The sequence below is a fragment of the Saccostrea cucullata genome, unplaced genomic scaffold, assembly GCF_032062105.1.
Source record: "Saccostrea cucullata isolate Sc308-1 unplaced genomic scaffold, CSIRO_AGI_Scuc_v1 ctg269, whole genome shotgun sequence".
In the NCBI taxonomy this organism is placed as follows: Eukaryota; Metazoa; Mollusca; class Bivalvia; order Ostreida; family Ostreidae; genus Saccostrea; species Saccostrea cuccullata.
In genome coordinates, this window is record NW_026935187.1 from 349067 (window position 1) to 361191 (window position 12125).

General features: G+C 31.5%; 2 protein-coding genes across 3 annotated transcripts in view; one reads left to right on the forward strand and one right to left on the reverse strand.

The window, feature by feature from the left end:
* Nucleotides 1-5674, forward strand: part of LOC134242109 (inter-alpha-trypsin inhibitor heavy chain H3-like) — a 36549-nt gene extending 30875 nt beyond the window's left edge. The window contains exons 11-13 of one of the 2 annotated variants that reach the window (XR_009986805.1): nucleotides 2875-3282; nucleotides 3768-4704; nucleotides 4766-5674. Coding sequence is in view for 1 of the 2 variants with exons in the window: in XM_062724135.1 (XP_062580119.1) it covers nucleotides 2875-3282; nucleotides 3768-4048 (689 nt within the window). In the remaining variant the exon portion in view is untranslated. Of the gene's footprint in view, nucleotides 1-2874; nucleotides 3283-3767 lie in introns of both variants that reach the window. The other variant, XM_062724135.1, reaches the window with a different exon arrangement.
* A 1095-nt stretch (nucleotides 5675-6769) lies between these two features.
* Nucleotides 6770-11317, reverse strand: LOC134242111 (uncharacterized). Its single transcript, XM_062724136.1, has 7 exons — nucleotides 11206-11317; nucleotides 10247-10883; nucleotides 9723-10085; nucleotides 8667-9070; nucleotides 8408-8507; nucleotides 8205-8290; nucleotides 6770-8077 (listed from the first exon to the last, which is right to left on the reverse strand). The coding sequence occupies exons 2-7, from the start codon at nucleotides 10875-10877 to the stop codon at nucleotides 8015-8017; spliced, it is 1647 nt and encodes a 548-aa protein (XP_062580120.1). The 5' UTR covers nucleotides 10878-10883; nucleotides 11206-11317; the 3' UTR covers nucleotides 6770-8014.
* Nucleotides 11318-12125: the final 808 nt, after the last annotated feature.

A 12125-nucleotide genomic window follows, 5' to 3' on the forward strand; every position in this document is an offset into this window, starting at 1 on the left:
CGTTTAAGACAAGAGAGAATATAGAATAGGATAAAGTATGTAATTGATGGTTAGATGTGAATACATTTTGTTATTGATCTTTAACGAAGGACCTGTTGTTAGTTACTTGGAACATATTTCTAATTTGAAATAATAACAAGAAAAAGATATATATTGTCGTAATCTTACAAATGTCATTAAAATTTGACATGTCAAAGCATTATTGAATAAAATCTTGTACAGCTGTATTATTATTGATGAAAGTCAATTTTTATTTTAAATCTACAAAGCCTGCAGAAATGAAATTATTTGTTTTCTTAGTTTTAAATATATATACAACTTATTTTTAAAACGACTAACAAAATATTTTTAAAAATCCCGAATGTCTTCCTTTTACAAGTCTACTTTAACTTCAAATTGGAATACTATCATAATGAAATGTGCTTTTAGATCTAGAATCAGGGTTTATTTAAATTATCATGTAATTGTAAACCATATTTGAAATGTAACTGTACTCATATACAAAAAGGTCAGCTAGTACGATTTTAGACGATTTAAAGCGCCTTACGATAGGACAATCCTTCAAATATTTTTAAGTTATTGCAGACAGTTAATAAATCAAACAGAATCAATCAATGACAAACGTACAGACAAATATTTCATTCAACTATTTCAATAAAAAATCTCTACTTTTTAATTAGCTTTGTGAGATGTTAAATATAACATTGGCAACAATTTGCAAGACCACGTGCATGAGAATTGAATTATAAAACATTTATTTTTTTATATTAATTTGAAGAGTTAATTATAAAATTTGAATTCTTTAACAGTTTTTAATTGTATGCCTCATAGGTTTTAGATATGAACTGAGCGGATTTTTAAAGATGATTTATTAACTAATTTCTTTTATTTTAATTTGCAGTTCTAAATTATTATTACATCATTATTTTTTTTTCACACTTTTATAGGGAGGCCACAATGAAACACCTCACATAAATACTTGTATAGTACATCATATATGTCTCATACATATCTGATTTATTTACTGAATGATATCTAACAACATTTCCTCCTAATCCATTGTTATCCTGCACTGCATGTTATTCAGTATAAAATAGAAATATATGGAGATAAAGAGAAGTATTCAAGCTCAAAACTCAATTAAACAATACAAAATTGGAGCAGAGCAAACGCGGACCTCCAAAACACTAGGGATGGAATTAGGTGTCATGGAGGAGTGAGTATCCCCTGTCGTTTGGTCACACATGTCGAATAACGGAAAATCCATCGGCAATTCAGTGTATAACTAATGGCCTAACAATTAGTATGAAAATCGTCAGTCAGCATTTTACTTAATGATAATTTGTATTTGATGAAATGGTCGTTGTATCGACCTTGGAACTTACGAAAATGTGACTTGAAACAAAACTGCTAATTTTCTTGTTCATCAACTTGTTTGTCAATAACTGAACTTATTTTAGAAATTGTCCATATGTAGAGTATTTTCTTGTGCATCGAATCAACTGAAAGATGTTAATCCAGGTGCAGAGGATGAAGATGTATTGAATTGCTGCATAAATAAGGGAAGTTGACGATTGAAAAGTAAAATAGAAACATTTTATTAATAGAACAATATAATTACATCGAGTCCACAAATGGATTAGAGATTCGACAACTACGAGGGTTGATCCAAACGTTCATGGAATTTCTTCATATTTTATCTATTTACAAGTGAAATTGCTTGAAAATTACAAATGAAAATATAGACACTTGTTGAATATTTTAAATAAAAAATATTTTAAATATTTGTGATAGTAACTCTATGACAGTTGCCATAGAAACGGATGTTTGGCAATGCGGGGGAGACATCAACGCATTTTTATCAGTTTAATTCTTTATACTTGAAATGAGAAGAAAACCGCCCTATGTGTTATAGACAACGAAAATTATGTCATTATTACGATTGCTTGATCTTTTATAAACCTTTTCTGAGAGTTTTACCAATTTTGCTGGATATTTAGTTTATTAATTGATAATTTATTGTTCATCTCTAGGTTGTTAGACAACGTCAAATTTCGACCAAGTCATATGTTTTGTGAAAATCCCGGGATCACTGTATCTTAAACGCGTATATTATTGACAAAGGCTGGGGGAAAATGCATTTGATTACTGGTTTTCCAAATGCGTAAAAAATCAAGGAAAATAGAACTTCCATAGACGTTGCATAAAGGTGTGGCTGCCTTTTGAGGGTTCTGTTTAAAGTGTTTATCCCCCTTGACAACTTAAACACGTTAATGAACGTTGTCGGCTGACGTACTGTTCCAAACATTGCTACTGAAATTGGAACATCATATGGAAAGATGGAGATTATTTTGATGTATGAGTGAAAAATGAAGATCTGTTGATGCAAGAGGATACCCAGGCTTTTCGTGAGAAAAAAAATTAGAAAATGGCAGCATATTGTAGAATTAGGTATTCGATTTGGACATTAGGGTGAGATGCTTCTATAACGTGACATGACATGTCAAATTGGACGTAACGTCGAAGTCTCCCCCGGGTTTCACAACTATTCCTTTTCAGAAAGCTCGTGTGACCTTATTGGTAATTAGAACGTAGTGAAATTTTCCAATATTGTTACATTATGACTCTTTATTATAAATATGCATATTATTTGCTTTCATCAAATCACGATAAAATTTTAGAAAGAAATTCCACGAACTTTTGGATCAACCCTCGTATATGGTGTTACCTCAACTCAGAATTGATTTAGGAATCCTGGATAAGAATTGCGTTTACAATATTACTTATCAATAGTACTTTCTGCAGTTACAATGTGGAATCACCGAATGTGGACTGTTCTTTACTCTGAATAAGACTTTTGCTTGCTTGTTTCAGGGATTATCGTAAATGCTAAGGTTGCAACAACAGATGACAACGGTTCTAATACAACTTCCTCCAATCACCGAAATAGAACTACAAACGACAAGTCAAAAGTTAAAACCTATTTCGGAGAAGTAACAATATCCGGAGATCGTTCTGTTATAAATGTTTCGCCTAGCGGCTGGAAGGTGAATGAACATATTTACAAATGGCAACCAGCACAGACCATCACTGTTCACAAGACAAAGCTTGTTACAGATGGGACAGGAAAAATGATCGCCATTATGTTTCCTCATAAAATCACTTTGTTGATTGTCCGCCATATGAGGACAAAAAGACAATTGGAGATGGGGCAAATCAACTTCCTCGGTTTCTACATTGTTGACGATAGGGGATTTTCTTGGTATACACATGGATTATTAGGTAGACATATCTCCTTATTTTTTTATTTTTATATCATTAAATTTATCGAATTATAAAAGTGAACATAATTGTATATTATCTTTTAAGATGTGAATTTTTTTTAAAAATGCAGATGCTTAATTTATCAATGCTTATATTGTATTGCGCATTTGTAAAACAATTTTTTTTAGTTTTAAAAAGAAATCAGCAGTTGAAACTAAACTTGTGCATTTCGTTAACTTAGTGATTTTTAACATTCAGTGTCATATATCGATATGTTACTTCCTTTGAAGAATATATTCAGTAGGTGTTGTAGATTTTTTCTACCTTAATGATTTACCAGTAAATGTAAAATGTGAAGATACATGTACCTCACAGCCACCGGTCTCCATTTTTATAAAGGAAGCAGTTGTTTTATAATGCCAAAAAGAACATTTTTCTATTAAAAAAAAATCTGTATGTATAAAGTGTTGAAAAATACACTTTTCTTTTTTTTTTTATTTTAGGGCAATTCATTTACAGACGAATATCGTTAGAAAAGAAGAAAAAGTCAAAGAGTGGTAAAACCAGAGGGAAACTGAAAGTAGAAGGAAACATAAAACGCATGCGCAGAGTAACAGCTTTACTTGGTAGAAGAGTCAATTTAGCAACAAACTCTTATGTGTCCTGTTGGATGGTGCAGAAAAATGGCCGACGTTTAATTGACGGTGTATACACTGATTATCTTGTCCGGAATTCAACAACGTTACAAAAACGGAAGCGCAAAAGAAGCAGAATTCAGACATAAAAACTCTTATATATTTATTTACCTTCATACATTGAGACAGATTATTTCCATAGTAAAGGTCATGCTTTATGCATGGAAAGAACTCGACGAGCGAATAAGGATACTAAAGGCTCAAATCTAGTCCTTAGAGTACCACGTCCTTGTGACTTGTATTTAAGCTGATTTGAGTCAGACGGCTCTTTTTTATATAAAATACCAAAGAGTAAAATACCTTCACACGTACCTTAACCTTATGTTTATTTAGTTATAACATAATTCGTTCATACGTACTTTAAACTTATGTTTATTTGATTGAAATTTATAAGGATAAATTACTAGAATTTTCTGACAATTAATGATGTATCTTTTTATTTGAAAATCAGGACAACTCGTTGGAACAGCCAGTAATTATTTTGATTTCTGTGCTGGTCGTGTGTACATTATTGTAAATACATCAGTTTTTGATATTTTATTGATCACTTTATATACAATAATTGACATTTGTGTCTATTGTAAAATAATGATTGATGAAGGAGCACTTCGGGGGATCTCAGAGAGACTTCCTTGTGAATTGAATACTGTGTGAAAAAAAACTCACTTATTATGAAAAATAGTCCATTTGCCCTGCAACAGCTTAGGGGATTCTTTTAATAGTTACACATTGCTTTTACGTTGAAGTTCATACTTGAATATCGTTTGATAATATTATCAAACACATTTTCTTGAAAATACTTTGAGGTTTATACTTAAATATCGGTAGATAATATTATCAAACAGTTTTATGATTGAAGAAACAGAGAAAAATTGTAATATGAAGGTAAATATTATGAAATTTTCAATTTTTGATTGTTCAGTTGTTGTTTTTAAGAATATTGTATCTGCAAATATCTAGGCAAGAAACTGTTCGTGGGATATCTCATAAAAGAATGAAGAGATTAAAAAAATGTACCTAATTTTGTTCATAAAAACATGTGATGATTCAAAGATTGCCCTATTTGAAATTCTTCGTGCATAATATTGTTGATGTGTCATAGCATTTAGCTGCGAATAAGAGTTAAACAATCTTGAAATGATTAATGGTTTAATGCATACATGTCTTAAATCATTTTTTTTTGTACATAGTAGGTATGTAATATTGACTATTATTTTAATGCACTTTTAGTTCGTCATATGGTTCCTCGCAAAATCATGTTTTATTGATTGCAATTCAATTGATACTCCAGTCCTTCATTTTAAAGAAATACTTGAAGATAAAACAAAAAAAAATGTATATAAACGATTTTCTCATGTTTCTTGTATTTTGTTTATGATATTGATCCAGTAAAGTTTGAATTAAAGCTTTGTTAAGAACACAAAGTTTGTTTTATCTCATAGTTTACTGTATCAAGACAAGTGATTATGTTAATGCCCAGTTAACACGGAGAGCTTAATTCGTAGTAAATTAAAGCGAAATAATCAAATGCGAATTAAAATAATGCAAATTAAATTCCGTTCACACGAGAGCTAAAGCGAAGTAAATTAATCCGAATAAAATTTTATTTCTACAAAAAGGCTATTCAGAAAGTCTATTATGACGTCAATTGCAAATCACGTCATGTATGCAGAGCCATCCATTTGATATAATAATCATAGTGACTACTGGCCTAGGGGGAGGGGGCATAAAACTTAGACGAGCTTACTTTTGATCTCAGTCTCACTTTTCCCCTTAATATTCCTTTGGTATAAGTGAGACTGAGATCAAAAGTGAACCCGTTTTATGACCCCCAGGCCAGGTATACATTTAGTGATTAACAGACTTTTCGTCGATTTTTGAACCAAAAGCACAGATTACTATATCTAACCACCAACATGTGTCCTGTGACCTTCAGGCCTTTCAAAATTTAATTCGAATTAGCTTTGCTAAGCATTCACACGGAGTTAATGCGAAGTAATTTAATGTGCAGTAAATTAATTCGAATTAAACTAATTCGCATTAAATTCTCCGTGTGAACGCTAAGCGAATCTAATTCGCAGTAACTTACGTTTCATTCGAATTAAACTCTCCGTGTGAACATGGCATTATATGCAGGTAAATAATTGTTACAAAAGAAAATATACATTTTTATTAAAGAAGTTGCTGATCTGGAGGAACCTGAGTGCTACCAAGTGCAAGTAAACTTTCCATAGTTTTATTTAAAAAAAAATACACGATAGGGATCGTAATTTTATGAAGTCGTTCTTTATAGTGCTTTGTATTGTTTCTTATGTATAATGTAGGCCTATATATTTAGTGTTTGATTTATAGAACATATAATTAAAATTAACGATCCAAATTACGCCCTGTGAATTTCGGGACACAACTGTGTAATTTTTTATAATTTTTGTAGACATGTCTGCGAATAATGTTTTAATGTTTGTATGAAAATAGGTCTGTAGCATTTAAGGTCCTGTAAATAAGAACTCTTAAAGTTACAATATTTTGGCGAGTTTGAATTCATTGTATGATATGGAGCTAGATCTTAATAATAGACTGTGTATATAAACAGATATTTCATGCCGTGGTAGATGCTGGCAAAAAAGAAACCTTTCTGCTCAAAGGCAGTTAGTTCAGGTCTAAAGTTGCAGACTTCAAATATCGTCTTAATATAGGTGAAATTTCTTCAAGAAACGTTAACAAAGCAAAAATATTTTGGGATATTGTTACCAAAACTTGTCATTCACTCTCATAAACTACCATGAACAAACATAGAATTAGCATTTTTTTATTGTACATGGTTTTTATATTTGTATCACAGAAATGTTCAAGCACTATATACATAATTCTTATTTGTCAAATATAACAAGTAAAATAAATTAACAAAATATGACGTTCGTATCACAATACAACACTGGAAAAGTCACATACAAGTAGAACGTGATCTTTCTAAATATTCATAAAGTACCTTGTTTTTGTTTTCTACATGCAATTCTGCTTATTGATGAAAATAAATAAATAATTTCTTATATGTACACAGTACAACAATCTTGTTATACTAATAACGGGGTTTGTCTCTTTCTCTAATACACAGAAAACTCCATAAATACATTAAGTTGTTGACAAATATAGAACGGCATGATATTATACATGTAGTGGCCTGTCAAGCTAGAAAAAGTAAATCGTAAAACAAATATGTCACTGAGACACATTAATATCTCCTTCACTGCTGCAAGGGGTCAAGGAAAGAACTATTCTCTCGAACTTTTTTTCTCTTTTAAATGTAACGTGACAACAAAATGATTACTTATATTTTAATCATGAAATTCAAAGAAAGAATTATGGCTAAATATATAAGTATTCTAAACGTGAATGCACGTCAACCACCATAAAAGGTTATTCAGCGTGTTGAGAATATAGCATTCTGAATTTTGAGGACTGTCAATCAATAAGTTGGATAATTGAAGCTTATTAATATAATACTGCTAAAACAATTCTCTTATATTACCATTTATTCAAATTATGCCATGTTCGTGCCTAGATTGGAATTAATGGGATAAAATGGACAACTCAGAACCTATATTTAAAATGATTTCTAGGAGCGAACGGTTGAAAAAAGTTTTTAAAATTACATAACAGAAAAAAAAGCAATGAATAATTTAGCAATTACAACAGCATAAGAAATACAACATTAACATATAATGATATGATGTTTTACAAATTATTCATGAAACATGTATGGATTTCTCAAATGTCAGGCATTCTTCACCACAGATTGTTCTTACATGCACTGAAGATTTTGAAATTCATTTCAATTTTTTCCAGAATCGGTTTCTGGAATATCAAAGGTCATGCAAGCCTTGAGGTAAAAGAACCAATTAAAAATTCTGTTTCCGTATTCAGAATTAGAAAAACGAGACAGAACTTTGTAAATCAAAAACCTCATTAAAATCCAGAGGTATGAAACTGTGAAATCACAGCAAAATGGTATCAAATGGGGGGTTTGATATCGTTCACGCACTGGAGGAGATCTTTCAGCCAGCTTGAGGTCCAAGGTTATTCTTTTTGGCATATGGACACTGCTTAACTATTAAAATCTGAAATATAAAAGAGGACATATTTTAGGAACAGCACGATTAAATTAATATCTAGCTATGGTAAATGTAAAAGTTTTGTTTAGTAGAAAACATATTGCACTGCAAAAACTTTTGGGAAAAAAGGTACCTCGTCCATGTATCCGATATATTTCTGCTCACTGTTAAATGGAGATCCGCCAACCATTAAGTTGCAGTTGGTGCTAATAATTTTACCTATAAAATATTATACAAAGATTGTAAATACAATAGAGAGGAATACAATGTGAAACAATAATTCCATATACAAAAGAAAAACAGAACACCGAACTGAAAAGGAATTAGACAACTTACCATTCAAACCATTTGAATTGTAGAGAACTTCGTTGTTGATAATAATTGTTAGAACTTTGTCCTGTAGATACATTCTAACTCTGTACCAGTCATATGGGTCCTACAAGGAGAAAATACCCATATACTGTTAATTAAGAAATAGGGGCAACTGGATGCTTTTTTATTTACTTTGTTTTAATCTTTGACTGTTTTACATTTCTTATACCAGAAACTTTTAAAGTAGAAAGAATGGAAAATTTCAAAATAATCCATCACTTACCCTTCTTGGTTTCCTGTAGATGCTCAATGATTTGGATTCAGTCTTGAAGATGAATTCCATAGTTTCGTTATGTGGGAAGAAATTGATTTCGATAGATGGTGGCAGTTTTTGTTCGATTGCTTCGTATGCTTTACAACCATTTGAAAACAGTGTGACCTTCTTGGCATTCTGTACCACAGGCTTAAAGTTAAAGCTGATGTAGATGTTCCTTTCCAAACTGTTTCCTTTGAAAGACTGTAGTTCAAATGGGGTATATACAAACAACATGGCCTTGTTGACGGCTCCTTTGATGGCCTTAAATCGCCGACTGTGTATTTTTCTGGTTCCAGTTATGTGTTTTCCGTCTTCATCTTTCAATTCTTTGTCAAGGGTCATGTTTAGCAGCGTAACACATCGTTCATTATCTGGAAAACAAAAATATAAAGATAACTGTTAACAAACTGTTCTGTTTTTTACAGGAAAGGAATACTGCTCATTGTGGTTTTAAAATGCATAAAGAACATTTTTTTTGAAATACTTCGTAGATATTTTTTAACAGGAAAGGAGTATTGCTCATTGTGGTTTCAGGATGCAGAAAGAACACTTTTTTGAAATACTTCATAAGATATTTTGAGGAAAAAAATGTTATTGACCGCAGTTGCCACACTATGCATAAATTAACACGAATCAACAGCAAACATTTCTTCGAAAGCAAGCATGATGATATTTCTCAATGATTTACAATGTTCAAAAATATGATAATGTTTTAAATGTCAGATCTAAAGTTTGTTTTGACCTTATCCGTTGATTTGTTTGCTGTTTGTTAATAGGTTATTAGAGCAAATTCTTTAAAATCTATATTTATTGAGTGATTATGTTAATGACTACCACATTCAAATTTTTTACATTTCATCACATTCTGTTTGAATTTATTTCAGGTACTAATTCATACGAAAAAACATAATTAAAAAAGGAAAAGGCACATTTGTTTCTGTGCAAAAATAATGCTTTCATTATCATATCCTTCTTTCAAGATTTTTATACGAAGTAAATGACATTCTAAAACACAATACTTACATCTAGGATAATATTTAGTTGGTTTATCCACTGGCACGATTTCCCTCCCTGGTTTGTTAGCATCCCAGACACACTTGCACTCTGTATCATCCCAGACCATGGTGTGAGATTGACAAACTTCATCAACCCACTGGCCATTAATCAGACGTTTGAACATGTTTCTATGCTTTTCGTGTTTCATAACACCAGATTTGCAACACGAACAGTTTTCTACAGCTTCCATTAAGGGCCAGTCACAACGACATCTGTCTTCGCGGAATTCAAGTCCTGCCGGACATCGAATAAAATATCCAGACCAAGGGCCAGATAAATAGGAATATATATTCCTGTTCTTTGGATTAGCTCGAATATTTGCTGAACATGCTGTAGAAAGACAGACAGATATTGTGAATTATAAGAATAATTTTAGATGTATGTGATTAAAAGTGTAATTGTTGTGCTTTTTTGGTGCAAAGGAGAAGATATAAGAAAGAATTCAAGGAAAGGTACAATTAGGGGGAATATGAAAATATCATTTTACTTACGTGTAAAGGTAGTCGTTGGTGGACCTTTATTATCCAATGGTCTAAGAGGTGGTAGAGTTGTTGTAACAAGTGGAGTAGTGGTAAGACCACCAAATGGGGTTGTTGTTTCGAAATTATCAAAACTGTCGAAGAATGGATCCGATGTTTCGCCATCCAAAACAGAGGACATCGTGGTTGTCGTAAATGTTTCCAAAAGTGTGTTTTCGGACATCTTAGGATTATTCCTTTCTGATTTCTTTGAAAGTGTTCCTTTTGTGGGCTTCTTTTGCTTTTTGAATGCTTTCATTGCTTTCACAGTTGGCTTTACTTCATTGATTGTTGGACTTGTCTGATCAAACCTATTTACATTACTATCCTTGGAAGATGTAATAGTGTTAGTAACAGAAAAGTCCCCAGCGCCTGAGACGTCTGTGTATCCTCCTTTGCGTTTGTTAAGTAGGTCAGTGGCGGTTGGATCTGCTAAGGAAGCTTCAGCCATTCCAGTGTAGATGCTGTTTCCAATGTTGTTGGTTAGGGACTGAACCGATTCATCCGGGGTTATTACTCCTTCTATCTTAGACAAAGAGGGTGCTGATTCTACCATCCATATGCAAACTTGACAGAAAATAATTCCTCGCAATGGCAAAGACATTTTTTTCTCTAGAAAGAAAAATGCATGTTAATTCAGCCATGATGTTGTATATCATCAAATCTAGATCTGTAGAACTATAAGCTTAATAAATATATGATATTGAAGAAATGAGTTTTAATTGACTAAATCTTACGATACATGTATTCTTGAGACATAAGCGAGAAAATTGCTTTTGCAAAAATAATTTTCTATTAGTAACAAATCAAATCCAAAGTCTGTTGCTGTCACGTTTAAATGTAAATCACTAAAAGCGGCAAGCTATTATGAACAGCTTTTATGCCATTCAGAAAAAAATATTACAAGAAAATTACACTTAAAAAGGTCTTACCTTTTTTTCAAAAGTCCAGTGATAAAAAGGATGCAATATCAAATTAAAGATTCTATAGAATTTTCCCTGGATTTACCAACCTAGTAAATAAGTTAGGGATTTATTAATCAAGACACCGGTTGTTGAGGCTCTTTATATGTGTCTGGTTTGACAGCTAACGGTCATATTGCACGCTCGACTTCATTCAAAATCTATTGATGCATGACACTCTCAATTTTAGCACAGATCTGCGTTGTTTATCAGTCTATAGAAGATTTATTTTTTTTGTCACTGTGATCGCGAAATTTCCCAATTTTGCATTTTGAATACTAGTATTATTTTTTATATTGACGTATCATGGACAAGTAAGGGTGATCTCATGGGGATTATGTTATAGCTATTTATTAAGTTGGGTGTGACAAATCACGATTTAATTATGAAGAAATTTGCTGCATGTTTAACAGATTCTTAAAGATAATTATTCATTTCTTCATGTTTATATATCAAAACATTTTAGTGCGCTTTGGGAGATTTGTTTTCACCTTAAAGTATAATTAATCAAACCTGATTTCTTTATAAGGAGATAACAATATTTTGATTTATCTTTTTATATAGAATATAAAAATTTGATTATAATAATTATATAAATTTAGAATTATAAATGTAAAAAATATTCATAATGTCTTTAAGGTATAGAATCAAAATGTAAATATGATTAGTAATCAATGATTATTTTTTGGCCAGGCAAATTTTCTACTAGTTTACTCAAGAAAACACCTATATTTCTAGATCCCTCAGGTATAAGAATTTCTACTTGTCCATATTTATCGTAGTCAGCAGAATAGGAAAAGGCAAACATCAAAGTATATCTTTTTTCTTTCATTAAGTCTTGGAAGTATGCAATTTGAATAAAATTGGCATGTGATATGCAAAAATTTTAT

What these genes read in the sequence shown, in the direction of transcription:
- LOC134242111 (XM_062724136.1), bottom strand. Translation starts at nt 10,877, where the DNA reads ATGTCTTTGCCATTGCGAGGAATTATTTTCTGTCAAGTTTGCATATGG. An exon ending in ACCAACGACTACCTTTACAC is followed by an intron (nt 10,086 to 10,246) that starts GTAAGTAAAATG and finishes GTCTTTCTACAG; the next exon opens with CATGTTCAGCAAATATTCGA. An exon ending in ATATCGGATACATGGACGAG is followed by an intron (nt 8,078 to 8,204) that starts GTACCTTTTTTC and finishes TTTATATTTCAG; the next exon opens with ATTTTAATAGTTAAGCAGTG.